The sequence below is a fragment of the Trichoderma citrinoviride genome, assembly GCF_003025115.1.
Source record: "Trichoderma citrinoviride strain TUCIM 6016 unplaced genomic scaffold BBK36scaffold_8, whole genome shotgun sequence".
NCBI lineage: Eukaryota > Fungi > Ascomycota > Sordariomycetes > Hypocreales > Hypocreaceae > Trichoderma > Trichoderma citrinoviride.
The window spans coordinates 956,108-982,120 of record NW_020194716.1 but is presented as its reverse complement, the minus strand read 5'-3'; the positions used below and the strand labels follow the sequence as shown (position 1 = coordinate 982,120).

Sequence of the window (26,013 nt, the reverse complement as noted above, 5' to 3'; positions counted from 1 at the left end):
ACGAGGCCGTGGGAGTTTCTCTTCGGCTTGCAGTTTGAACAGGCCCAACGTGTGAGAAAGCGGACATGATGAATATTATCTCTCCGAGACATTCTGCCTTCAACTGCAGCGATTGGCCGAGTCGGTGTATCGTTGATAGTATTGCTCGTGCGTCCCATGTCACGGCACGGCTTGTCTCACCGGGGACGGAGCCACAAGTGCATGTATGTAGCTATCTTACCTTATGTACATGTAGTAGCCACGCCCTGACACCACCTGGCAGAGAATTTTGCCCTCTTTGTTCTTTGTTTCTTCAAGGGCGGACATGTGCGTTGCAGCAGAGGCATCAATCTCGTTTGACAAGCCACGCCGATCTCGAGCCGCAGGTCTTTATTCGGGTTTTTTCAGCTCGCTGTTGATCACATGCCGGTGAGGCCCGTGATGGCGGCCAGTCTTCTGGTGAGACACTGCGTCGTTGCGTGTTATCCGTGCTATATATAGAGATTGCGAGTTGAAAGACCGCCATCCCTTGATGAATGCTTCGAATCGGCTATTGTGAGAACGTGCATGTGGGCTCTACTATGACAGCCGGGGCAGTACTTGCTGTGTAGTAAGACCATCATGACATACAACAGAAGCTGCGGTACTCGTTGAAAACGAGTATAAGAATCAAGGTCGTATTTCGTACGGAGTAAATGCGTTCAAGTCGTACTCCGTGCTTGTGTATGACGATGCCCGTCCGTGCCGTTCAACATCCCTTCGCATGCCCAGGAAGCACGTCGAGTCTTTTCTTTGACCAACAGCACCCATCTCATACAAGTCATGGCAGCACCGCGGAGTTTGACAGAAACGGACAACGGCGTTGGCCAAATTGCTCTGTTGCACGCAACACGACGTGTGGAGGACAAGGTAAGGTAGGTATCACACTACCCGTTCGTTCAATGGGAGTCGCCCAATCTGCGTCTTTCTTCGGACGAGGTGGACTTCCGCGCCGGAGCAACTGAAAGTGCGAAAGAGGGTGGCACAGCTTCAAGTCTTGATCACGTCTCTATCAATGGTCTCAGCATGTTCGCTTTGCTAATGGATGGTGTCTGACGAATGGTATCCTTTGGATAAGTGATCTGTACGAAGCAAAGGGGGCGGCCGAAGTGTCGAGCTCGCTTGATTTGATGATTCTGAGACATGCATTTGGCTGGTTTCGCAATCCCATGGCATAAATACAAGCGCTGTGAGGCAACAACCCAGTCTTGCATCAACGTTGTCGCCCTTTTTCTGTATTCAGATTGATTACACGTCATCTTCGAGTGTAAATGGGTAGAACGCCCCTTGTGTCCAACGTGGAAGTCTTATAGTAGTCACCTTCGCCGCTGACATCCAACCGAGAGGCTCATCTCAGCAGTCTGGCACTTACCAGCCCGTCCCTGAATCTGGACAACTCCCCGAGCGTAGACTCAGCTCGTTCCTGAAGAATCTCGCATTGCAAATGAACCACCTTTGCCTCTCTCGCTGCTCTCGGGTCCTCCCTCAGCTGGTCAACCATGGCCACCACGTCCTTGACTCTCGTCACTAGCACCGTTTGAAGCTCCACGAGAACAGAAAGCAACATTGAGGCAGCCGTATTTGTAGGTGCGACGAAAGAGCCAACGCGTATTTCGGGAACCTCAAACTTGGGGTCGTAGTCTGGCGGCAGAGTTGCCACCATAAAGGCACACATCCGGCCATGCTCTGCAAGAGTGTCCATGACGTCGAGCAGACGGAGATGGCACGCCACGACGAGGTTCAGCAGCGCGTGGTCCAGCTTGGGTAGCGGCGTCGTGTGCAAGGAAGTGCGATCCTGGTGTATACAGTCCGGAACGGTGCAGAGGGCGTCGCACTCGGCGGCAGTTGTGCGCTTGTTGAACGAGGCGGATGCGGCCTCGGGATAGAGAGAGGCGAGGTCCTGGGCGTGGTGGAGGAGGCTGTCGAGGGTGGACTGCAGGTCGAAATTGGTCCCCACGGTGTCGGCGTATTCTCTCAGATGCTGCCTTGGGACGTGGTGCATGTCGAGAGATGAGGGGACGGCTTGGAGCATGCGATCAAGGGCAGACAGGAGGCTTGCGAGCCGTTCGGAGAGGGTTTGGGCCGGTGGTTGAGCCTGCCGATGCCGGCCTTGCTCCTGCTGCTGCTGCTGCTGCCCCTGCGGCTGCTCCAAGCTCATGAGATCGAGCCAGTCAAAGCTGATGCCTTGGCTATTGTGATTGTGATTGTGGCTGTGACTGCGGTCATGACTGTGGTTCAAGGGCTCGTAATGGCGGAATGGCCTCGTTGGCGGACTAAAGACACAGGCGACGTTGGCCTTTGCGCAGCGGCTGCAGCAGGGCGAGCCCGGCGATCTGGGACACCGGAGCTTCTTGTCATGGCATCGATCACATGCTTGCCGGAGGTCCATGGCGAATCAGGAAAAGGTCATGATGGTACATGTACGCGACGTGGAGAGAGGGCGAGTGTGGTCAGGTCCGACAAGACGCGGGCAGGGAAGCCGTGGGGAGCCTCCGATAGGGCCATGCTAACCTGAAGGAACTGATGACAACTCAGCCGTGGTTCATGGACGGCGAGATCGATCAGCCTGCATGGTCTGCGCATGACGGTAACGGAGTGAACTATTAGCGATGGACAGCAAGCATGCAATGTTTTATGGTTCGGTAGGTAAGTATGTAAGGCACATGTAGGTGCCAGCACTGTAGCCGAGGTGCCCATTCATCACGATAACCTTCATCAGAGAGTGACAGCTGGAGCATCTGCAACGTTCGGATTAGCGATGCGGGGCTGCTGCAGCCTGTCAGGTTCAGTGGAGCGCCCACTAATCACACCCACTAAACCAGCTGCCGACCCATCAATTACGTCGCCACTGGCAGAGCTGCCCTCGACCTCTCTCGAGGCATCTCGACTCAATCCCCTGTAGCCACGCCACCTCCCAATTTCATCAAATCCCACGATCCCAGAAGCTTCTCCAACTTTCCACCATTCGCCTTCAATCGCTTTTGCTACAAATTGCCCTCCCTGCAGCTTCGCCATGCTGGCGCTCTTCCTCACGACAGACATCCGCACCCTGTCGCTATGTCGTTGATCCCATACCAGCCTCAGGAGGGCCGCGAGATTGTACTGTGAGTTGCTCCCTCTTGGACCCTGGACCTGCACCGAATTGCTGACAGCAGATGCCGGCAGACGACATCGCAATGCCATTGTAGTCCGCGACACCAGCTCGCAGCGGCTGGAGATCCGTGGCCATCCCGAATGCCCGACATGCCACCGCCCGCTGGGGTCGCCGACGGAGCGCCCCTTCGACCACCAGTATGACGTCGATCCCAACCCGTACGTCGACCCGGGCTACTTTCGCATGCTTCGCGCCGGAAGCGTCGAGTCGAACCCCGCCGAACACACACCGTCGAGCCTCATCCGCCGCCTGTTCAGGCCTCCGCCGAGTGCGCGCGGCTCGTCAGCGCGCACGTCGCCCTCTGTAGACGACGAAGCCGAGTTTGTCTCCAGCACGCCGGGCGTGCCGCAGTCCGAAGGAAGCAGGATAAAAAGGGAGGCCTTCAGTCCCAACTATTTCAAGACGTTCTTTGTGGAGGAGAAGGTCCTGGGCAAGGGCGGCAAGGGAGTGGTGCTGCTGGTGCGGCATGAGATTGACGGCTGCCACCTGGGCCACTTTGCCTGCAAGCGAGTTCCCGTTGGCGATGACCATGCGTGGCTCGAAAAGGTGCTGATCGAGGTTGAGCTCCTTGCCAAGCTCTCTCATGTCAACCTTGTTTCGTATCGACATGTCTGGTTGGAGGATGTCAAGTTGACCATGTTTGGGCCCAGCGTGGCCTGCGCCTTCATTCTCCAACAGTACTGCAACGGAGGCGACCTTCACCAATATGTGCTTGGCAATATGCCAAAGGAGGTGACCAAGGAGGAGCTCAAGGAGCGTATTCGCCGGCGCTCGCGAGGTCAGATTGATGTGTCTCGGGACAGCCTTTCGGACAAGGCTAGGCTGCCCGTGGAAGAGATTTACTCCCTGTTCAAGGATATCACGTCCGGCGTGGCATATCTGCATTCGGCAAACTACATCCATCGAGACCTCAAGCCGAGCAACTGCCTCTTGCACCGAGAGGGCGGCAAGTTGCGCTGTCTCATCAGCGACTTTGGCGAAGTCCAGCCGGAGCATGTGGTGAGGAAATCGACTGGCACGACGGGCACCATCTCGTACTGCGCGCCCGAGGTTCTTCGCCTGGACGAGACGGGCCATTATGGAAACTTTACCACCAAGTCCGACATCTTCTCCCTCGGAATGATCCTCTACTTCATGTGCTTTGGCAGGCTCCCCTATGAATCTGCAAACGCCGTTCAGGAGGAGCTGGAAGACGTCGACCAGCTCAGAGCCGAGATTGCTGACTGGACGGGCTTCCAAGATGAGCGGCGCGAGCGGCCGGATCTGCCCTCGAAGCTCTACATGCTGCTCAAGAAGCTGCTTGCGCTCGATCCCGCCGAGAGACCCAGCGCCAACGAGGTTTTGAACGCCATGAAGAGCGAAGCCTACTTTGACGGAATGACCAAAGACCGCAGCGCGAGCCCAGCCGTTGCTGGGCTGCGAGGAAGCAGGGTCCAGAACCTGGACTCACCAGCCGGGCCCAGCACGCCGACGCCAGGTAAGTCTATCTAACCCGCATTCCTGACAGCACTTGATCTTATAGTACAACAGATCCCAGACGTGGCTATCACTCCCGCAGCCTTAGCGTGCCTCAGAGTGATGCCGCCGCCGCCGCCACGTGGCCAGCTGCCGTCCCCCGGGACGACGACCTCTTGCAAGACGATTCTGGCCTCGTCCATGCCGACCCGGAGCCCTCCAACGCGATAGTCAAAAGCCGTAGCCATGACCCGCATGCCCTTGAGCCAGTGGACCAGAGAAACTCTACCCTACAAGCCAACGGCCACGCGCATCCTGTTGAAGGAGGGCCCCTCCTCCTCGCACCGCCTCCGCAGCAGTTCTCCGCGATACCGCATGGAGCAGGCCTTTTCCTGATGCGCTTCTGCGCCGTCACAGGCGTCACCCCAGACACCGTAAAGTACCTCGGCCGCCTCGGCTTGTTCCTCGTCAAGCTCGCCACCCTGGTCCGGCCATGCTGGCCCTACATGACCACGCTCGAGGTCGGCGGGCCCCTGGTGCTGCTCGCCGTGCTGGACCTGGGGCTCCCGACGAGCGAGCGCAACAGCGCCGCCTCCTCCTCCGTCGCCACCATCCGCACCACCGGCAATGTCGCGCTTGGTCGGCGGCGCCCGAGCCACGGCGAGCTGGCGACGAGCCTGTTCCGCCAGACGGGCGTGGGGACGAGGCTCTTGTTCCTGGTGCTGCATCTGGCTGTCGTCTGGGAGGCTGCTCGCCGGGAGGCGCTTTGCGTTGCTGTTCCGCGTGATGAGTGGGATGGCTGGTAAAACTTTTATTCCTTTTTTTTTGATCCCGTCTCGAACAGGGATCATCTCATTCATAACTTGTAATTGTAACAGAGGGAAAAAGGACAAAGTGAGTGAACATGGGCACAAAAAAGCACGATGGGTAGGTTTGATGTGAAACTGATTGCCGACTACCGGACACAATAGATTTAGCCAACAAATGAGATATCCATATACTCCAACAAGAGATTGAAAAACATTCAGAAAGATCCACAGACCTCGAGGCGACCATTGGAAGCCGCTCACGGAACCTCAAGACTACGGGGGCATGGCACAGACAGCGCTGGCAAGCCCTACATTTTCATCGCCCCCTTTACCCCAAACCTCCTCCTCCTTGCCATCTCAACACTAGCCAAAGACTCACCACTCTGCGTCCAATTACCCACACTCTCTCCTCCTCTTAAAGACGACTCGGCAGCAGCAGGATTGAGCCTCCTCCCACCTGTAATGCTGCCAAATCCGAAATCGGGTTGCCCGCCCAAACTGCCAAAGATGTCGCCAATGTAGTTTGAGGGCGCGATGCCCCGCGCAAAGGTGCAGTCCCAGTCGTCGAGGATGCCGCGGACGACTTCGATGCCCGCGGCGTAGAGGTTGGCGATGGCGATGTGGAACCCGTTCTGGTCTGTGTGCGTGAGGTGTTCCCAGTCGGAGCGGGAGGGGGGAGGACGGTCAAAGTTGGAGCCTGTGCTGTGAGTTAGGTGGGGGGGTTGCTATATGATCCTGGTAATGTAGACGAAAGATTTATGTGCTGATGCTACCTACACGTGCAAGTGTAGGTAGGAATACATCTTGGTACGTGGCGAGGTCTATGTGGAAGTTGATATAAAGGGGCAACAGTAGACTCACCTGTCCGCATGGCAATGACACGACTGAAATCAACCAGCCCCTCAATCGCCGCCCGCACCAGCACCTCCAGCGTCGCATTGTCCTCCTGCGCGCTCATGCAATACACGCCCGTCCCATTGGTCCACAGGGCCGTCGTGTTCTCAAACGCTTGGGCAAGCCGGCCTCCTGAGTAGTAGACGTCGCTCGTGGCGCTGTCACACTTGACCACGCTGGGGGGCATCACGGCCGTGCTGTACGACGAGCCCATGTCTGAGTACAGGAGACGGTATCTTTGCGGCTCGCGGTCGTCTCGGAGCTGCGCCCGTTGGGCAAAGGCATGAGCGGCGTCACGCAGGTCCGTGTTGAGCTCAAAGACTTCGGTGCCGTATGTGATGCAAGGATATTCAAAGGGATGGGCGCGGCCATAGGGGATGTAGCCCGTGAGCCAGTCGTCAGGCAGAGATCGAGAGTCGATTTCGTATTGGAGAGCAACCTGGACGGCATACCGAGCAAATGCCGCGCTGCCAATGGTCGCGTACCGAGGATTGACACCTGCGATACCGGCAAGGAGAAAGTACGTCTGCGTCAAGTTGAAGCTGCCGGAGAGGACGAGGGCGGTCATGGAGACGGCCGAGTTGATTTCGCCCTCGCTGACGGTCAGCTGGCAGACGCTGCCTGTTTCCGTACAAAAAACCCGCGGGAAGAGCATGGAGAGGCCCGGAGTGGCGATGGCTTGCGACGTGAGGGTTCCCAGGCCGGACTGGGGAAAGTTATTGTACCATACCTGGGCTTCAGGCTCGAACTGAGCATATACTGTTAGTTGAGAAGGACTAGAGATGGATTTGGACCGTGAATGACAGGGCTAAAACGCGGAGACTACATACCATAGATACAATCATCACCTTTGGTGATATTATATCAGCGGCAGGAGGCTGGGCATTGGCAGCCAGAACAAAGGCCGTCGCTGTGAGAACCATGGCCGGGCACAACGTGAGAAACATCGTGACAGCGTAAGCAACCCGGTCGATGCCTGAGTTGGAGAAGCACAAGCCCATCCATAAAGCCGGGCGGGATATCGGACGGCATGGACTTATACTTTAGACTTTGAAGCTTAAAGTCAGACTCATAGTGAATAAGCTTCGACTTCAGCAGCAGTGATATGAAGATGCCGTGTCTTGTGTAATGCCGATATCCGCGAGCTTCACTCGGCTTGCTTTTGTTTCCAACAGCTCCATTGTTCACCACCCAGGCTGGGGGCAAGTCCCGAGGGCCCGGATCATGATGGACGGCTCATCTGGTTTGGCAGCATTCTACCGAGAATGACTGAAACAAGGTCGATGCTTTTGAAACATGCATAGGAAGGGCAGCCGAAGGTATGCTGCCTCTGTGCAGTGTTGTATCTTCCAAGAGCGGTTCGGGGTGCAATTTTGCTGCCTGGCCACTTACTTCTTTGCTTGAATCATGTCTGTAGCGCTGTTTGCCTGGAACTCCATGTAGATAGCGTTAAGACTCCTCTTCACAGTGAGTGTGATGAGACGTGCGAGCAAACAGAGCATCTTTACCCGTAGATCAGTCTCAGTCTAGGAAGCTTGCTTAACCAAGATAAGGACCTGTAGACGAAGCTGCTCACAATGACCAGCTGAAGACGCCTAGAATGATAGAAATGCAGACAACAGCCAAAGTTTGGCTCGGATCAGCCGCCGAAGAGAGACCATAAGACCATCACGTCTCAGCTGAAGCCGGTCAGTGACTCTGCGACAGCGCCTGTTGGAAAGCAAACCCGGGAAATCAACATGCTCTACAGATAAGCGGCTGCCGCAATGCAGAGCCGGCTGCAATCGTGAGAAGCTGGGAGATGGGAGTCGGGGCTCTTTGTTCGTTGCCATTGTGCTGTGTAACCATATGGGGGCGTGATCTAGCGACTGTCTCGGGGGAGAAGCGATTGAGATCCAGCGAGAGGCCGCAATCGACAGGACACGGCTACTCTCATTGGCTCCCCGCGGAGGATGTCCACTGTGCTCGGTATTCGGAGACTGCTGTGGTGAACGGCATATGCAATTGCGCGCCCAGACCGCCCGTCAGCGTGGCAGAGCGTTGATGTTACTGGCCCTTTGGGAAGCCTCATAACAATGCCTTTGCGGGCTGGGTTTGCTGCGACATGTATATTCTCAAAAGGAGAGCTCCGGTGTCTTCCGCATCTTCTCGTCTCCCACACGGCGAGGCATGATGACATGCTCATCTGCCCGTTTTCGGGCTGGGCGCTGTGCCTCGGAGATGTGCGGAGGGCTGTGTAAGCGCCAAGCAGCTTGGCTGTGGTGTCGTGATTCCCCTATGGAGTGACCCGGGATGATCCATATTGGCTTCTGTTGGTCCATGCACTGTGATTTCTAGCTGTTGAAACCAGGGAACAAAGGCTGTCGAGCGACTTCAAGATTTTGCGTCTTTCTCATCTTCCTCTTTCTTTCCCCTTCGTCCTCGACTGTCCCAACACAATGGAACAAGCTGCTCCTGATAGAAACGCGCGGAGCTTCGGACAATTGGCCCAGCGGGATGGCGTTTTGGTGTAGTTGGTGTCGTTAGCTCAACATTGATGTGCTCGATCGGCGGGAGGATCCAATCGTATCGAGGCGTCGCTGTCGAAAGACAAAGGCGCCAGAAATCCGGGTCTCCCTGGTGGGCGGCCCTAATGGCAAGCCACGCCGCGGCGGGCTGACGGCTTTGCGCCTTCTTTCATTCAGACCGATGGGGCACTGCAAGGCTCGAGTGATCACAAGTCGCTACTCGGGAGTCTGTATGGAGTACTCCATATTAGCAGAACAGACATGTGGAGTTGCGAAAGTCTATCCCGGCCAAGAGTGTGGAACGGCCTGCCTGCTGTCTCCCCAGTGGCTCGGATGACTCCACGAGAACCGGTGGTACCGGCACTCACTCTGCACGAAAGGACCCAATGGAAACACCACGAGTGTCGTTCGAAAGATGGCTTGGACTGCGTGAGAACGCCTTTGTCGATACGATTGTGGCCGAGGGCCGCCGGCAATGTGGAAGAAGCCGTCTCGCTGATGCTAAACAAGCCGAAGCCGATTGGGGGCCAAATAGCTCGATTGTCTGGCTCCATTTCAGATCGACTCCGCGAACCTGTTCGTAGGGCTTGCTATCGTCTAGACAATCGTCGTCATCTGATACTATATGTATGGAGTCTTTGATGATTGACACTCGCCGAGATAAGTATCGACAGGACTCTCGGAAGGATTCGCAGGGCAGTCAAGCCGCAGCATCTTTGATTGGGCTGAGTGGCCATTGACTGCGAGACCCGACTTTTGTCCTCGATGGATTGGCTGAGAACGGGCCTGCCAAGATCAAGAGGGACTGCTTGTGTATGGAGTTCCTTTCGCGGTTGACGTGCCCGAGTGGAGAGAGCCGGCAGCCGAAGACGCGGCCCTCTCCTGTCGTTCGATGTCACAGTTTGTTGGCCATCTCGATGCTGCGGGATGCTTCTGACGAAGGAAGATCCTGGAAGCTGCAGGGCGCTGTAATTCCGTGGTTAGGAGGACGACAGGGTATTGAGATGGTAATAGGAATGGCGAGAGATGGAGAGAAGCATGAATGATCCCCATCGCTGGAGGTTCGTCAATCTGAATCCTTGCAGCCTCACTCCAGCAGCGGCTTGGCATCTGTCACTCAGTGGCGGCTTAAGCTGCTTAGTGGCTTCGCAGCGCCTGACTCGCCTAAGCTCCAGCGGGCTTAGCTCCCTGTGGCGGCCTGCCCGGCCCCGGCGCCGCAGCGTGGAGCGCTGTAAATCCCCCCCATGGCGTCGCCTGCCTCATCAGAGGGTGGATCCCGGGGCGGACCTCGAAGAAAAAAGAGACAGCAGGGCCTGGGGTCACCATTTATTATTGCTGGCGGTCCCCATCGCCATCACATGGGATTCGCAACTCCCCGCTGCCGACAACAGCGTCAAGAGATGCCCTCGGAGGAACCCGGCCCTGCCATCTGGGCTCCCGCACATGGACGACGAACTCATCACGCCCGTCTCGCCGACGCGCCACCATGACCATGTCAATGTCGATGTCGATGCCGAGGCCGGCAAGCAGGCGACGCAGCTGGTCGCCGAGCTCGAGGCGGAGGGGCCGCTGCCGGCAAACAACTTCGCCTTCACCCCGTCGCAGTTGCACAGGCTGCTGAAGCAGAGGAGTCTTGCAGCTCTTGAGGCCTTTGGCGGGCTCAGCGGCCTTGTCCTGGGTCTGCGGACGGACATTGGCGCGGGTCTCAGCGCTGACGAGGCCAATCTCGATGGCACAATCACTTTCGACGAGGCCGTTGCCGCGGCTCGTGAGCATCGTCAGCCGGTTCTCTCCCCCGTTGAGGAGCCGGTCGCTGTTCCAGGCTTGGCTTTCCCGAGAAGCGAAGCACATCATCAGTTCGTCGATAGGAGACGCATCTTTGGCGCCAACCGACTGCCTCGACGCCGGCAAAAGTCGTTTCTCAAGCTCATGTGGATTGCCTTCAACGACAAGCTCATTATCCTGCTTACCGTCTCGGCCTGTATATCCCTTGCCATCGGCCTTTACCAGTCTCTCACAGCCGACGAGGACACATCGAACATCGAGTGGGTAGACGGGGTGACGGTGGTGGCCGCCATCGTCGTCATCGTCCTTGCCAGCGCCGCCACCGACTGGCAAAAGAACCACCGGTTCGAGAAGCTTAACGAGCGACAGCAGCAGCGTGAAGTGACGGTCCTCCGCTCCGGCAGGATCCAGCAGATTTCTATATACGATGTCATGGTGGGGGACGTCCTGCATATCGAGGCCGGCGAGGTCGTGGCCGCCGACGGTGTGCTGATCGAGGGGTCCAGCTTATACATCGATGAGTCGTCCATCACGGGGGAGACTCAGCTGGTCCGCAAGACGGCTTCGACGGACCGCAGTCGCTCTCGAGCTGTCCAACCAGATCCCTTCATCTTCAGCGGCACCACAGTCTGTCGCGGCGTTGGCCGCTTTCTGGTCCTTTCAGTTGGAGAATACTCGAACCACGGGATGACGCTCATGTCGTTGCGAGAGGACGTGGAGGAGACGCCTCTCCAGGCGAAACTGGGCAGGCTGGGTAAGCAGCTCATCCTGTTTGGTGCCGTTGCTGGCGCCGTCTACTTTTTCATCCTCTTTATCCGGTTCCTCGTTCGACTTCCTCAGTACAAGCATGCCCGGCCAACCCAGAAGGCCGAGGCCTTTCTTCATATCGTCATGCTTGCCGTCACTATCGTAGTCATCACCGTTCCAGAGGGCCTGGCGCTCAACGTCACCATCGCCCTTGCGTTTGCAACCACGAGAATGCTCAAGGACCACAACCTCGTTCGTCTTATTCGGTCGTGTGAGATCATGGGCAATGCCACGTCCATCTGCTCGGACAAAACAGGTACTCTGACCCAGAACAAGATGGCCGTGGTTGCCGGCCGCGTCGGGCTTGAAAGCGGCTTCGAGGAGTTCGAGATCCCCGTTACTGGTGCGAGCTCCAGTGGTTCCTCTTCGGTGGTGAAGCTTCCCTCGGCCAGGCAATTCATGTCGACCGTCTCTCCTCAAGTCGAGAGGTTGATCAAGGAAAGCATAGCCCTCAATTCCACCGCCTTTGAGAGAGATGACTCTGCAGGAGCCGAGTTCGTTGGATCCAGCACCGAGACGGCTCTGCTCAAATTTGGTCGAGATCACTTGGGCATGGGAAGGCTCGGGGAAGAACGAGCCAACACCCCGGTCGTTACCATGCTTCCGTTTGATTCTGCGCGGAAATGGATGGCCGTCTTGCTCAAGCTGCCCAACGGCAGATACCGGCTGTTGGTTAAAGGAGCTGCTGAAATAGTGTTTGAGTACTGTGCCTTTATAGTGTCCGACCCGACGTACCAAGTCACCATTGCCCGGCTCGAGGAACCGGACAGGGCGAGCTTTCGCAAAACGATCCACGACTATGCGGTCAACATGCTTCGCCCGGTTGCTATCAGCTTCCGCGACTTTGACGAGAACGAGGTATTCGAGCACCCAGACGACGATCCGGCCTCTATCAACCTGGAATGGCTAGCTTCGGGCATGGTCTTCATCGGCTTCTTTGGGATTCGCGATCCGCTTCGGCCGGAAGTCGTTGGCTCCGTCCGCAAGTGTCAAGATGCCGGCGTCTTCGTGCGCATGGTCACTGGCGACAACTTCCTCACTGCAAAGGCTATAGCAGCAGAATGTGGCATATACACCCCTGGCGGCGTTGCCATGGACGGGGCAACTTTCAGGAGGCTGACGCCCTCACAGCGTGATGCCATCATCCCCCGCCTGCAGGTGCTGGCGAGGTCCAGTCCCGAGGATAAGCTGCTGCTCGTAACACGCCTGCGAGAGATGAGGGAGACGGTGGCCGTCACTGGCGACGGAACAAATGATGCGCTTGCTCTCAAGGCGGCTGATGTCGGCTTTGCCATGGGTCTGCAGGGCACCGAGGTGGCCAAGGAAGCTGCTTCCATCATTCTTCTTGACGACAACTTTGCATCCATAGTCAGGGCCCTGAGCTGGGGCCGGACAGTCAACGATGCCGTCAAGAAGTTTATTCAGGTAAGAGCATACTCCTTGTTGATCTCTGAGCCTCTATTCAAGGTCACGGCTGACCATCTTGCAGTTTCAATTTACCATCAACATCACCGCAGGCATCACCACAATCATATCAGAACTCATTGGTGATTCGATATTCACCGTTGTACAGCTACTCTGGATCAACCTCATCATGGACATCTTCGCCTCTCTCGCGTTTGCTACCGACCATCCCTCACCGGATTTCCTGATGCGGAAACCCGAGCCTCGCAATACGCCGATTGTGAGCATCACCATGTGGAAGATGATCGCCGGTCAATCCATTTACCAGCTGTTGGTTGTGTTTTTAGTGCACTATGTGGGCTGGGATCTATTTAATCCGGGCACTGAGCATGAAATCGAAAAGCTGCAGACGCTTGTGTTCAACATTTATGTTTGGATGCAGTTCTTCAACCAGCACAACTGCCGGCGAGTGGACAACAAATTAGATATCTGGTACCAAGGGATTCTCAAGAATCCGTGGTTCATTGGCGTACAGCTTCTGACGATCCTCGGCCAGTTCCTCATCATCTTTAAGGGAGGCGAAGCTTTTGATACGAAGCCGTTGACGGGAGCTCAGTGGGGATGGAGCCTCTTGTTTGGCAGCCTGACGATTCCGCTCGGTGCCCTCATCCGTCAAGTGCCTGATGGGTTGGTCTTGGAGTTGTTCCGCCTCGTGAAGAAGCTCTTCCTTTTCATCACTACTCCAATTCGGAATATCTGGGCGTTGATTTTTGCCAGAAGAGAAGCGAGGCCCGGTGATGCCTCTCAAGAAGAGCTGGGATCTGTAGACACCTCGGCCGTTTTATCCAGCAACACTTTGGTCCACCAGAAGGACTCGTCGGCAAACCGAATCACTTCAGACACCGAGTCACAACCTACCATCAACGACAACGGAAGCAGTAGTGTACTTGAAAACTCTGCAACAGCTTCCATGTCCGAAAAGATGGAGATTGACCTGCAAGCGCTGATTGACGCCGCGAAACTGGGCCGACTGGCGGACAAGGAGATGTTCGAGATTCACCCACGCACGCTGAAGAACGATCCAATCCTCACACCACGGTCAGACTTGAACATTCCGCCAAGTCAAGACCCGTATATCCTCCGATACTTTATCAGGACCAAGAGGGGCGATGCCCGCGGCTCCATCAGCAGATCATCGGTTCGCAGGCCTACGGTGCCTGCTCGGGCTACCTGGGTTGAGCCGAGGCGACCGGCTCCTGCTAGAACCAGACAGCAGCAGCAGCCGAATCGACGGGACTGGATCTCTTGGGAGGGGTTGCTCAGGTCGAAGAGGCGATGAAAGGTTGTGGACTGCCCGCCCTCTTACACATTGGGCTTTTACACCGTTTTGCTCTCGGTTTTTTTTTTTTTTTTTTTTTTTCACTTAATCCTTCCCTTGGTCATGTTGAACTGAGGGGTTATGATTTGACGCATCTTCTTATTTTCCCCCTTTTTTTGCTGCTCAATGAGCTTGAATCAACCGGCGCCGGCGAAACGATCATAGGCATACACTATTACACACCCATACATATATACATGTCTTGGCAAACGGACGTTGGAAATGGGCGAATTGCATTGCTATATGCTACTCCGGAATACATATAATGTCTTTCTCTCTCCCCCCTGTTACGTTCTAGATTTACGATTGAAATGGGAAGGATGAGGTTGGAAAGGAAAGTTCTCATGAAAGGACGATATATATATATATACATATTCTGGGTGTGTTACACATTGGCATTGGGGGATGTCAATAGAGGTTATCGGGATGTCAACGTTTATCAAGAGTGTACACGATGTTATTTCACGGATTCCAAGAATATAATATATCCTGACTTGATATTTTGACTACATGCATTCATTCTGTCTAGCTAAATCGCCTTATGCGTTGAAATGGGAACGTAAATAATTTGGCATTGAAAAAGGTAAGGGGAAGCAAGTTCAAAATCAAGACTTCTCCCCGCCATGCCAATCCCCCTTACTAACAAGATGTCTGAACGAGCCCCTCGCCTTCATCAGCTCCTCGTAGCTCCCCTCCTCCACTTTCACGCCCCCATCAATCACAACGATGTTGTCGCATATCCGCATCATCTCAGGCGTGTGCGTAACCATGACAATCGCCATCTCCCCCTCCGGCTCCGTCGTCGTCGTCGTCGTCCTCGCCCTAGCCACGAGCTCTGAAATCGTCCCCCTAATCATTCCCGAACACTCCGCGTCGAGCGCGCTCGTCGGCTCATCCAGGACCAAGAGCCGCGGCTGGCGGACAAGCGCGCGGGCGATGCTCAGGCGCTGCGCCTGGCCCCCTGAAAGAGCGATGCCGCCTTCGCCGATGGGGGTGGCGTACCCCTGGGGCAGGGAGACGATGAAGTCGTGGATGCCGGCTGCTTTGGCGGCGGCGTGGGTGTTGTTGCGGAGGGGGGAGGAGGGGGGGAGGCCGTAGGCGATGTTCTCGGTGATGGAGGTGGGGAAGAGGTGCGGCGTTTGCGAGACGTAGGCCATGTGGGAGCGGAGATGGTGCGTGTTGAGGGCGGAAGAAGGGACGCCGGCGTATGTGAGCGAGGATGCTGTGTCGTTTGAAGGGCGGTAGAGACCCATGAGGAGGGATATAAGGGTGGATTTGCCAGAGCCGGAGGAGCCGACGACGGCGGTGCAGCTCCCGGGCGTAATGTCAAAGGATATTCCGCGGAGAACTTGCGCGTTGGGAGACTGGGAGTACGCAAATTCCACGTCCCTGAGCTGAATGGGCAAAGGGTTCGAGATCTTTGTTCTTCCTTGGCCTTCTTCTTCGGGTTCGATGGGCATCGTCACGTAACCTAGCAGCCGTACCGCGGTTGCTTGGGCCATTGTCAGCTGAGGCATGCCATCCAAAGCACCGGCCGACATGCCGATACTGAACAGCAGCAGGTTGATGACCTGCAGCATCTGCGTGAGAGTCACGCCGTCACTGCGAGTCAGTAGCACCGTAGCATAATAGAACACCAGCGCCGTCATGGGGAAGCTCATGGACTCGTATAGCCCAAACAATCCGCAAGTATAACCTGCCCTCCGCTTACCCAGGCCGAGGACATGCGTAATCAGTTTCTGGTACTTTGCACTGAAATATTTCTCAAGGTTCAGTGCTCGCACGACACGGATGTTGACAAAGGTCTCATTGAGAAGCGCGCCGGCATCTGTCGCCCCCTGGTTGCATCTCGTTTCCCACTTTTCGCTGAGAACGGCGTATCCCTTGACGGCTCCCGCGATCAGGGGCAAGGGTGAGAGGGCGACAAGTGTGAGCTTCCAGGATACTGTAAGCGCCCATATCACAGATATCGAGATCATGCCAAAAGCACTAATGAAGAGGGGAATGAATCGCCCGACAATGTTTCGCGTCTCTTCCGAGTCCCTGTCAAGACATTCATTGATTCGACTAGCCGAGTTCGCTTCCTTGTCAAACCACGACTTGGGCTGCTGCAGGATTTTCTTCAGAGCCTCCAAGCGAAGAGCAGTCACCCAAGACTGGCCGGTTCTCTCGAGCATGTAGTGGCCAAAAGCAGTGGAAGTACCATCAAGGATTCCTGTAGCCATCAGATACAATGCCCACTTCTTCGCTTCAGCCGCCCTGTTGTCTGGAAGCCACAGCACCCCGAACAGCTGTGAGAGACAGAATGAAAACATGGGCGTTGCCGCAGCACTGATGATGCACACCACGATCCCGGTGATAAAAATTGCTCGATCGGATGCCGTGAGAGTTGGCCAAACAGTACCTAGTGTGGATAGCAGGGTGCTCGGCTTGGAGGTTCCGTTGTTCCTGATGATCTCCTCGTCCATGGTTGGGGGTTCACGGCCGGCAGCGAGGCGCAGGCCAGGGATATCCTCTCGGCGTTCCGCTTTGCCAAAGACATAGAATAGGTCATCTGTGTTGTATCCTGAATCGTCAAAGAGATCTATCTTGTAGTAGTCGCTGTCTGGAGAAGGCGTGCGACCAGGCTCCGGGGCACTGCATCTGCGAGGTGATTCCAGTAACTCGTCAGTGGAGTTGGAAGACTTTCTCTTCTCAGCTTCGCAAAAAGATCCGAATCTGCCAGGTTTCCTGGGCTCTCCTTCGACATCGGAGCCTTCCCATATCTGCTTCTTCCTCATTTCCAAGGCAACCGCTGTGCCAGCTCCCAGCGCCTTATACTGAGAGAACCGTTTCCGGGCAGGGTCTGCCATGTCGCTGTTGAGCTCTTTAAGCGGAAAACTCGTTATGGATTGTGTCTTGTTATGGGAGAGTTCGGACATCGCCGAGGTTCTACGGCTGGTCGAGCTGAGCAAACCATGTGCGGTTCGTTCCATCTGAATCGGTATAGCAGACCTTGCTTCGACGGGAGCCAGGCGAGATAAAGTTGCGAATGGCCCCGATGAAAGCGTGTCCAGCTCTTTCCGTAACCCTTGTTGCACCAGAGAAGCGTTCTCCATGACGTAGACATAGTCTTCATCTTCGACTTGATCAATATCATGTGTGATGATGATGGTGGTTTTTTCTCGGCGCCACTCCCTGATAGCATCAATCACCAGGCCCCGGTTAATCTGATCCAGACTGCTCGTCACTTCATCAAGAATCAGGACAGTCGGATCTCGAACTCTTGCCCGAGCAAGTGCAAGTCTCTGTATTTGGCCCCCACTCAGCTGAATTCCAGTTGGACCGATGCGTGTTTCGATACCTTCGGGAAGGCTGCTAATTGTGGACTGTAGTAATGCAAATTCGCAAGCAGATGCAACATCTTCTTTAGATACCTTTTCCGGGTCGCCGAGGCTAATGGCAACATTGTTGAAGACACTATTGTCAAACAAGACGCTCAACTGCTGAATGAGAGTAACATTGGATCGAACCCAATCGGCATCCAGAGTCGTCAAGGGATGCCCATCTAAGCAGACAATCCCCGACGAAGGATTGTAGAATTGGGCAATAAGATTTCCGATGGTGCTCTTCCCAGATCCGCTTCTTCCCACAATAAAGGTGAGCTGGCCTGGCAAGAAGGACAAGGATGATCTATTGAGGACCGTCTTTGTGGGATTCGACGGATAGGCGAATGTGACCTGCGGGAGACTATCGTCAGTATTCATAACAGGAAGTTGGCACTAGATTATACAAACATCAACCAAGTCCACCTTTCCGACACAGGCCTCCGGCCGGATCTGGCCCCTTTCCGTATTGGCCGCCTCGTCATCACGCTTGTTCGATAAGGATGAAAGGAATGACCCTGCTGACATGCCTTTTGACAGAACCAGCCAGTGTGGGAGTAAAGCCTCGACTCCCTGGAATGCCGAAAGGGTTGCGAAAAAGGTAGTGATGACATGGCCAGGGCTCAGTCCTTGGTCGACGAGGATGGTGCCGTACCAGAAGGCCGCGACGAACATGCCAATGACCCAGAAGGCGACATAGCCCATCTGAAAGCAATTGCACTTGGCTTGGACGAGATATTGGTTGCTAGCCAGCTTGGTTGCCTCGTAATACTGCCCGAGCTCACGATCGACTCCGTTGAAGATTTTGACAATCTCGATTGCTTTTATAGAAGAGGTAGCAAACTTTGACGCGGTCTCTTGATGATGCTTCTGAGCTTGGATTGCCGGGTCCAGCCGGTGAGTTGCCAGCGACATGACGACCATGGAAATTGGTAGGGTTGCGACGAGAACCAGAGTGAGCTTCCAGGAATAAGACAAGGCGATAGCGAGCGAAGCGATGGAAACAATCAGATCTGTGACCAGCAATCCGAGAACCTGAGACGTCGCCAGTTGAAGCTCCCGAGTCTGACTACTTTGCAGTTAGCATCTGCTCTTGCGCTTGACAGCATGGAGGGTCGTAAACTTGCGTCTGTATTCTGACCAGCAGACTAGAGATGCCCTGGTCTAACGAGTCGTACCATGACATCTCCTTGGACAACAGACTTTCAAAGATTTCTTTTCGAGCACAGTTGGCTTGCAGTTCGCCGAAAATGACCCATAGCAATAGGAGTGCCGTAGTTGCGAGCCAATTGGCAGCCCCCATGCCCAGCAGGACCAGAGCCCAGCGAGCTACGTTGCTCAGAGTCTCACTGCCAGAACCATGGCCAGCCCCAAAGTCGGAGACAGCGTCGAAGATTTTGCCCAAGACCACAGATAGAACTGATTTGACCGAGGCAAATGCGGCAGACGCAACCAGAGCCGCAAGTAGCGACGCCGTGTGATTCCATCTCGTAAAGGAGAAGAGGTGCTTGAAAGAGGAGCGTTGGGGCTTAGACTTGGATTCGGTGGCTTGAGAAGTGCTGGAGGGATTAGCATCAAGTAAAAGTGTCGAATTGATCGTCGAGACCGGTGCAAACGCCGTCTCTTTATCTTTTGAAGCCATCACATGGAGGTCTCGGGAGCAGCTGGATAGAGAAGCATTGGATCCTTGGCACAAGGAAGGCGAAGAGGTTGGAGATATCACGAAGGGAAAGTAAAAAAGCCATGATTTTCAGAGCCAATAGAGATGGATTTGTCTGTCGCCATGAAGTGACTTGAAGATGAGAAGATGATCCAACATGGATCAGCCTGTATGAGGACAATGCAGAGAGTCGGCATCGTTGTGGGGAAGTGAAGCTTGAAGGCGCCATTGTTCGGCCTCCAGCTTGATATTGTTCGCGAGAGGCGACTGACAACCAACGCCGCCACCACAGAGGAGACGGGCCACGCAGGAATGTCAGCTGTATATATTTGAGATGCAAAACAGCTGTTGGACAAGGCGAAAGGTCGCCGCAGGGATTCGATCTGGAGCAGTTGCCTCACTCGAGTCTGTGCTGCTGCCACATCGTCGCATTGCCATCGTCACCGATTGAACAGCAGTGCCTTGCATCTCCAGCCCTCTTCATCGATCCCACATTCCAAAGGCGCATAGCGGACCAAGCGCTCGTGGAGGAACAAGCCTCAGCGGCAGCGTCCATCCATGAAGGCTACAATATGAACGCCAGACCATCCGGCGGATCGGAGAGCTGTCGTCGGACTCCGGGAATCGGTACGATATCCGCCGTCAGCAGCACCGAGTCATACGATCTCACATTGATTGGCCACGTGTGTTGGGAGAAAAGAGGACTGAGGCAACAGAGGCAAAATGAGTGCAGTTGGGAGATCGGATGGTTGCTCGAACGGACAAGAAGGTTCAGGAACGAACTACTTACTGTGCGAGCAGCACAGTCATGCTATGTCGCACACACTGTCCTGACCTCATCATGCCCCTCCATAAGTACCTACTTGCCTATGACTTGCAGCCCCACGCTCGAGATTTTGGATTTTGCGATAACACTTTGAGCTCTACCAACTTGGATATCGCGATACAAACAATCTACAGCATTCAACAACAACCGCCACAATGGATCCCTTAGAGAGCATGTCGACCGGAGGTCCTCTGCCCAAGGACTTCAACGCCGAAGATGCCGGCAACATGGAGGATGTGCGTCTATCTTCCCGTTAAGCAATGGAGCTGTTGTTACGCCATGGAGCTGTGAAGCATGCAAGGCATTTCGCTGACACAAGACCCTTGGGTTCTACTTGACAGATGGAAAAGCAATTTGCCGTCAAAGGTACGACATAGGACCACAATCCCCGACGAGTGAATGAATCCCGCCTAACGCGCAAGTAGTCGTGCAGCACATGGCCACCTACTGGTCCATCCTCGAAAAGGTCAAGGGCTCGAGCCTGCGACTGACCAAGATCGACGACGAGATCTACGAGCACCTCAAGGAGGCCTTCCCCGAGTTCGACCCCGCGGCCACGATTGACGAGGACCAGATGAAGAGCAAGACGGGCAAGGAGAGGTGGCGCGAGTTCATGATGAAGTACGAGAAGAAGGTGGACGACTACAACTTTGGCACCATGGTGCGCAACAATGCCAAGGCCGAGTACGAGCAGGACACGACCATCTTTGGTAAGCCTTATTCGGCTACAATACTACGGTTATTCGTTGGCTGACGTTGAAACAGTCCCCAGGATGCAGTTCTATGCCATTGAGATTGCTCGGTACGTTTTGCATCTACTTGTGACGATGAGAGCTTTCACTGACCTTGCACACAGAAACAAGAACGGCCTCAACGACTGGATATACGAAAAGGCGCAGGCCGAAAAGGCTCAGGAGGAGAAGAAGTAAATACCCCAATCTAGCAGAAATAAAAGTCAGGCGTCTATCATACTATGCCGCATGCCTACATCGGTGAACCAGTGGGGATTCACTTAACAGACATGATATGCTTCAGGTGTGCGGTTGCGAACCTACAGCTGCATGGCTATCCTTCGCGAGAAGGACAAACAACAGAGGAAAGGAAATCATCAAACGTGTCCAATTTGGAAGGTCGTGGAAATATGGGTACATAAAGTTCTGGATTCAGATACGTCTTCCTGATATTAATGTTTCTTCAAGGTAAGGTAGCTTGCCTTTCTTCTCCCATGTGCTACTTGCTTGTCACTTGTCCCCATGCCGTATCCGTGCCAACGCCCGTTTGTCGCCTGGCAAACTGATGCCAGCTGCCCAGGCATCAGCGTCGTCAAAACAAAGCCGCGAGTGACAGTACGTCTGCCCCAAATTATAACAACCCACAACTTTACCCCCATCCAGATAGTGATTCTTGTCTCTTCCTACAACCCAAGGAAGAAGGGAAAGATACAACAGCCGATGCGCCTCGCCTCATCGTTCAAGGCAGATCTCGTGATACTTACTCCCGGGAATTACATCATGGATCAAACATCCTGGCTCGATCTCTCACTCTCCCCAGACGGCGAAGTCATTCCCATCCCGCCCTCACCACCTCAGTCTCCCCGTAAGTCACCCTCATTTCAAACCCCTCTCTCTGGATGCATACATCTCTCATTTCATACCAGGAGGCACACAAATCACTGACTTTTCCCCAACAGCAAGCGTCAGCCCGCCCAAACTCACCCGCTCAAAGTCCCTCATCGAGCGAGCCACAAGCAGAGCCTCACAACATTCCCCATCCCCCAACGTCTCCAGCAACACCGACGACCACCATCACCATCAGCAGCTCTCCGGTCGTCCTAGTCTCCCGCCGTGGGATCGCACCGTGGACGTCGTCTACCACAAGTACGCGCATGGAGAAGCAGGCAGACCGGAGGAGGACAGGAAAACCATTGCCGTAAAGGTGCTGACGAACAAGTTCTTTGCGCTGCATAAGAGGAACAACAACAAGTCGAAAGGAGGCAGCAGCGGCGACGTAATAAAGCCTCGGGAACGTACCTAGCAGAGACTCCCTGAGCATGTTCGCCGCCGTATCCTTGAGAACCTCGTCGCTTCTTACGAGACGCTGGGATCAAAGCCCATCGGCCTGAATCCTTTCCACTGGGACCAAGACTGCTGGGAGCCCTCGGACTTTACGCCCTTGCGCCAAGTCCTCGCCACGTTCCGCCCCTACATGAGCGTCTCATTCGACTTCCACTCCACAATCTTCATCACCATCCTCTCAGCATACACCTTCCACGTCACATTCTCCCCCTTCACCGCCCAGAGGCTCAACCCCCTCGCAACCACCTGGCTCAACAAATACAGCCCCTTCATGAGCTCCCTCATCATCGAAATCGATCTCTCCCGCTTAGGCCTCGGCCCAAGCCCCCAAGCCGCGAACCTGCTCCCCTGCACAACCAACCTCCAGCGTCTCCTCCACAGCTTCAGCCTCGCCCAGCTCCAAAGAAGCCCCGAAGCGCCCCTCGAGAGTCTCATCCTCGCCTGTCGTCGCTTCCACGGCCAAAGAGAGGACTTGCCCGAGCCTCCTCTTCCTCCTCCTCCTCCTCCTCCTCCCCCAGCTCCCTCTGACATAACAAAAGTCTCTGCCAGAGCCGCCGCCCTGTACGAAGAAGAGCTTATTCTCAAGAACCAGTCTTTTGTAGCCGAAATATCCGGAAGGTTGTCTTCATGCGACATTCCCGGCATGATTGCTCGAGCATTGTCCCCCGCACCAGATGAATCCTTTAAACAGTCCGAAGTCTCCTTCGAAGACTCCTACATCGACCAGGACGCAGAAGGCGAACAAGCAGAGAATTCATACATTTACTCAGACGACAACGATGACGAAGACGCCAGCATCATCAACATATCCTTCATAAGCGACAACTCATACGCCTCCCACATATCCTATTCCTCCTCCTCCTCTTCTTCCTCAGACTCAGACTCAGACTCAGACTCAGACTCCTCTTCAAACCCAGGCACCAGCCTCGCCATCCCGCACTCCATCCCAGAAGAAGAAGACGAACAGGGACAGCAGCCGCCGCCGTCGTCATACTGTCCGGACAAACACCTCTCTATATGCAACCATCTCGTCCGCCTCCGCAACAACGTCACCTCCCTCCGCATGGCCGGCTTCTCAGAGGCATACACAAACGCCTTCATAGCAACCCTCTTTCCCGAATCGAGAATCTTGCCTCTGAGATTCCACGCATACCGTGTCGCCCCGTCTACCTTTTGGCCTCGTCTTCGCTACCAAAAGTCGATGATTGATAATGGCCGAGCGGTTGTGCTCGATGACCATCAAGTCATCCCCGAACCAGGCATGTTTCCCGAGGGACCAGTTCAGCTCCCGGCTCCCATCGTCTACAAGTGCCCTTCTCTCAAATCCTTGCCAGCAGCACGCAACCGCTCGAGGAACAACACCGCCAGTTCGGGCTCGAGCTGGCCTTCTCAGAAGAGCCTGGAGAGCAACGAAGAGGCAAACACTTCGAAGAGCTCTTTGCGGTCTAGCTACGAAAAGTCAGTGGTGCAAAAGCTTTTGGAGAGATACAGGAAGTCGAGGCGGATGCCGAGGCCGACATCTGCCCCTTGAGTTGCAGAAAGGTGTCGAGTATGAGACATGTTTGCTGGGGCACTTGTGTAAGAGTTTGAGTAGTGTAGCTGTGTCCAAGAAAGGGCCAAAAAGGGTGGATTCGTGTATGATACTGCTGGATACATGTACGTGTATATACATTAAGACGCTATTAAAAAGGACCAATATCGCTTCTTCATGATCTAGTATATGCATTCGCTAATGCCCTCTCATAGGAGGAATGTCGATTCGCTTCCAGCCAGACAAAGGCCGAAACAGATACGCCGTCTACTCGTATAACCCAGACATTACGCTTTTACTAGAGTCTTTCCGAAGAGGTCAGCAACTACCCAGACATAAACATATCAGTGAAAGGGGAGTTGGGTAAACAAACCTTGGCAAATGTGCTCTTCGCACGGATCCTCTCTCCGTAAAAGAGAAGCACCCAAGGAATAATCGTCAGTCCCGTAGCAATGCCGCCCAGCATAGCCCCAGCGCCCTTTGTACCAAGATTCGTAAACATGATGCTCGTAATCAGCGGAAAGCAGCCGCCGAGAACGTTCCGGCAGAAGCTCTGCGCTGCAAGAGCGGAGCTGGCGTAGATGTGGTACGTGTCGGCCAGGTAGTTAAAGGTGGCGAGGTAGACAGAGTAGATGCCCCAGGTCGCCAGCCCCAGACCGATTGCTTTCGAGTATCCTCCCGTTGTCAAGAAGGCGATAAAGAGGCCAACCGGCAAGAGCAGTGCAGTGATGCAAGTGAAGTAGAGCCTCGCTTCCGGTGCTTCAGCCGGGAACCGTCTCCGCATAAAGGCCCAGAACGCAGAGTCAGAGTACTGGAAGCCCTCTTCCTGCTTCATCCATTGAGAGTGCTTCAGGAGATGCTCCTGGAAGATGCCGACTACGGTCGCTACCGCGGAGGCTATCATCATGGCCACATACACTCTGCTCGACAAGCTGAAATTCTCGCCGTAGAGGAAAGGGACGACCGAAAAAGAGAGATACAGTACGCCCCACGAAAAGGCAGCCCATAGAGAGAAGCAGAAGACGACTGGCTCTGTGAGGAGGAGGTGAAACGGCCTCCTGATTGAAGTCAAAACGATCTGTCCCAAGGAAGCGCGTTGTTCGTCTTCCTTGACTATCCATCGGATTCGCCGTAAACGGGGTGTGGAAGGGTTGCTCCGCCCGTTCATGTCGAGGGTGATTGTTGTTTGGCTCGACGCTGCGGACGCCATAAGAGCCAGTTCGCTGTTGATCCATAGCCCGTATATACCATGCGCTTCCAACTCTTCATACCACTTATTGAGCTTTTTTGCTTTCCTGGACAACAAGACGGAAGCTCTGCTCTCTTTGAAGAAGAAAACCAGAGCAAGCAGCAGACCAGCGTCAAGAATGACCTGAACCCAGAACGACCACTTCCAGGCACGATTATTGCTGCCCACCGTCTCGATCAACGCAGCAGAAACCAGTGGACCGGCTCCTGTACCAGCCAAGACGGCACCGCTGAACAGTGCCATCGGTGTGTTTCGTTCCTCCTTTTCCCATAGATCAGCCAGCACACCTCCAATGACCGCAGAGAAGACCGAGCCGCCGATACCGACGAGGAAGCGTGATACCAGCATGCCAGCGGCATCCGGCATGACAGAGCAGACGGCCTGGAAGACGACGAGGACGATGCCGGCGCTGATGAAGATGGGATAGCGCCCCCATATCTCAGACATTGGCGCGAGAGCCATTGGCGCAAAGGCAAATCCCATGCAAAACGTGGTGATGCCTACCAGAACAACAAGCCGAGAGGTCCCAAAGTCATCCGCCATGATACTTGCCGGCGGCGCGTAAGCACCCGCAGTGAATGCCGTCAGGAACGTCGCTAGGCATGACAGGATGAGCAACACGCTCTTTCGCGTGGCACCCCATGTCAGGGGAGACGTGTAAGCCCTCAAGTCTGGGCATGGAGGCGACTGTCGACCATGGAGGTCCGGCTGTTGTATTGTTGGCGGCGATGGCAAATCCGTGTTGAAGGTGAGGTAGAGATACGATATTGGCGTGTTGCTGTCCAGAGTCGTATTTTCAGACTGCTCGGTCCCCGGCTTCTCACTCGATATAAGATCCTCTTCGTCGCGGGAAGGGCGACCGATTTCGAAATCCTCCCTCCCCTGTGACCCTGATATTCCCTTTTCATCGGCGGCCATCGTCGCTGACGGCGAAGTGACGAAGAGCGGGCTATGACTCGTAGTTGCGAATCCAGCACATCGATATACCGTGGCGCGAGCAGCCAAGTAGTCGCCGTATCACGACTGACACTCAACCAAACGCCAGCTTCGAGAAGGATTTTCTCAGATTCAAAGAGCGGCAATGCCCTTTTATCAA

The 26,013-nt window shown here is 54.9% G+C and overlaps 8 protein-coding genes across 8 annotated transcripts; 4 read left to right on the top strand and 4 right to left on the bottom strand.

The window, feature by feature from the left end:
- Positions 1-1,366: 1,366 nt before the first annotated feature.
- BBK36DRAFT_1120877 (transcription factor) lies at positions 1,367-2,407 on the bottom strand (the record flags this gene model as incomplete). The annotated part of the gene is made up of 1 exon (XM_024890753.1): positions 1,367-2,407. The coding sequence occupies one exon, from the start codon at positions 2,405-2,407 to the stop codon at positions 1,367-1,369; it is 1,041 nt and encodes a 346-aa protein (XP_024749127.1).
- A 606-nt stretch (positions 2,408-3,013) lies between these two features.
- BBK36DRAFT_1135565 (kinase-like protein) lies at positions 3,014-5,627 on the top strand. The gene is made up of 4 exons (XM_024892686.1): positions 3,014-3,122; positions 3,184-4,649; positions 4,778-5,440; positions 5,595-5,627. Exons 1-3 carry the CDS (start codon positions 3,076-3,078, stop codon positions 5,431-5,433), a joined length of 2,169 nt encoding a protein of 722 aa, XP_024749126.1. The 5' UTR covers positions 3,014-3,075; the 3' UTR covers positions 5,434-5,440; positions 5,595-5,627.
- Positions 5,628-5,709: 82 nt separating this feature from the next.
- Positions 5,710-7,277, bottom strand: BBK36DRAFT_1141742 (NUP-domain-containing protein; the record flags this gene model as incomplete). Its single annotated transcript, XM_024893475.1, has 4 exons — positions 5,710-5,744; positions 5,816-6,133; positions 6,298-7,078; positions 7,161-7,277. The coding sequence occupies 4 exons, from the start codon at positions 7,275-7,277 to the stop codon at positions 5,710-5,712; spliced, it is 1,251 nt and encodes a 416-aa protein (XP_024749125.1).
- A 3,003-nt stretch (positions 7,278-10,280) lies between these two features.
- BBK36DRAFT_1120037 (cation transporting ATPase) lies at positions 10,281-14,172 on the top strand (the record flags this gene model as incomplete). The annotated part of the gene is made up of 2 exons (XM_024890649.1): positions 10,281-12,854; positions 12,919-14,172. 2 exons carry the CDS (start codon positions 10,281-10,283, stop codon positions 14,170-14,172), a joined length of 3,828 nt encoding a protein of 1,275 aa, XP_024749124.1.
- A 644-nt stretch (positions 14,173-14,816) lies between these two features.
- BBK36DRAFT_1202757 (ABC-transporter) lies at positions 14,817-19,229 on the bottom strand (the record flags this gene model as incomplete). Its single annotated transcript, XM_024897235.1, has 5 exons — positions 18,700-19,229; positions 17,988-18,641; positions 17,093-17,930; positions 16,835-17,056; positions 14,817-16,765 (listed from the first exon to the last, which is right to left on the bottom strand). Exons 1-5 carry the CDS (start codon positions 19,216-19,218, stop codon positions 14,817-14,819), a joined length of 4,182 nt encoding a protein of 1,393 aa, XP_024749123.1. The 5' UTR covers positions 19,219-19,229.
- A 988-nt stretch (positions 19,230-20,217) lies between these two features.
- BBK36DRAFT_1159929 (DUF757-domain-containing protein) lies at positions 20,218-20,991 on the top strand (the record flags this gene model as incomplete). Its single annotated transcript, XM_024894247.1, has 5 exons — positions 20,218-20,298; positions 20,404-20,428; positions 20,488-20,772; positions 20,828-20,864; positions 20,919-20,991. 5 exons carry the CDS (start codon positions 20,218-20,220, stop codon positions 20,989-20,991), a joined length of 501 nt encoding a protein of 166 aa, XP_024749122.1.
- Positions 20,992-21,573: 582 nt separating this feature from the next.
- On the top strand, positions 21,574-23,668 carry BBK36DRAFT_1159928 (hypothetical protein; the record flags this gene model as incomplete). The annotated part of the gene is made up of 3 exons (XM_024894246.1): positions 21,574-21,658; positions 21,753-22,069; positions 22,136-23,668. 3 exons carry the CDS (start codon positions 21,574-21,576, stop codon positions 23,666-23,668), a joined length of 1,935 nt encoding a protein of 644 aa, XP_024749121.1.
- A 140-nt stretch (positions 23,669-23,808) lies between these two features.
- On the bottom strand, positions 23,809-25,835 carry BBK36DRAFT_1202742 (MFS general substrate transporter; the record flags this gene model as incomplete). Its single annotated transcript, XM_024897234.1, has 2 exons — positions 23,809-23,850; positions 24,042-25,835. The coding sequence occupies 2 exons, from the start codon at positions 25,833-25,835 to the stop codon at positions 23,809-23,811; spliced, it is 1,836 nt and encodes a 611-aa protein (XP_024749120.1).
- Positions 25,836-26,013: the final 178 nt, after the last annotated feature.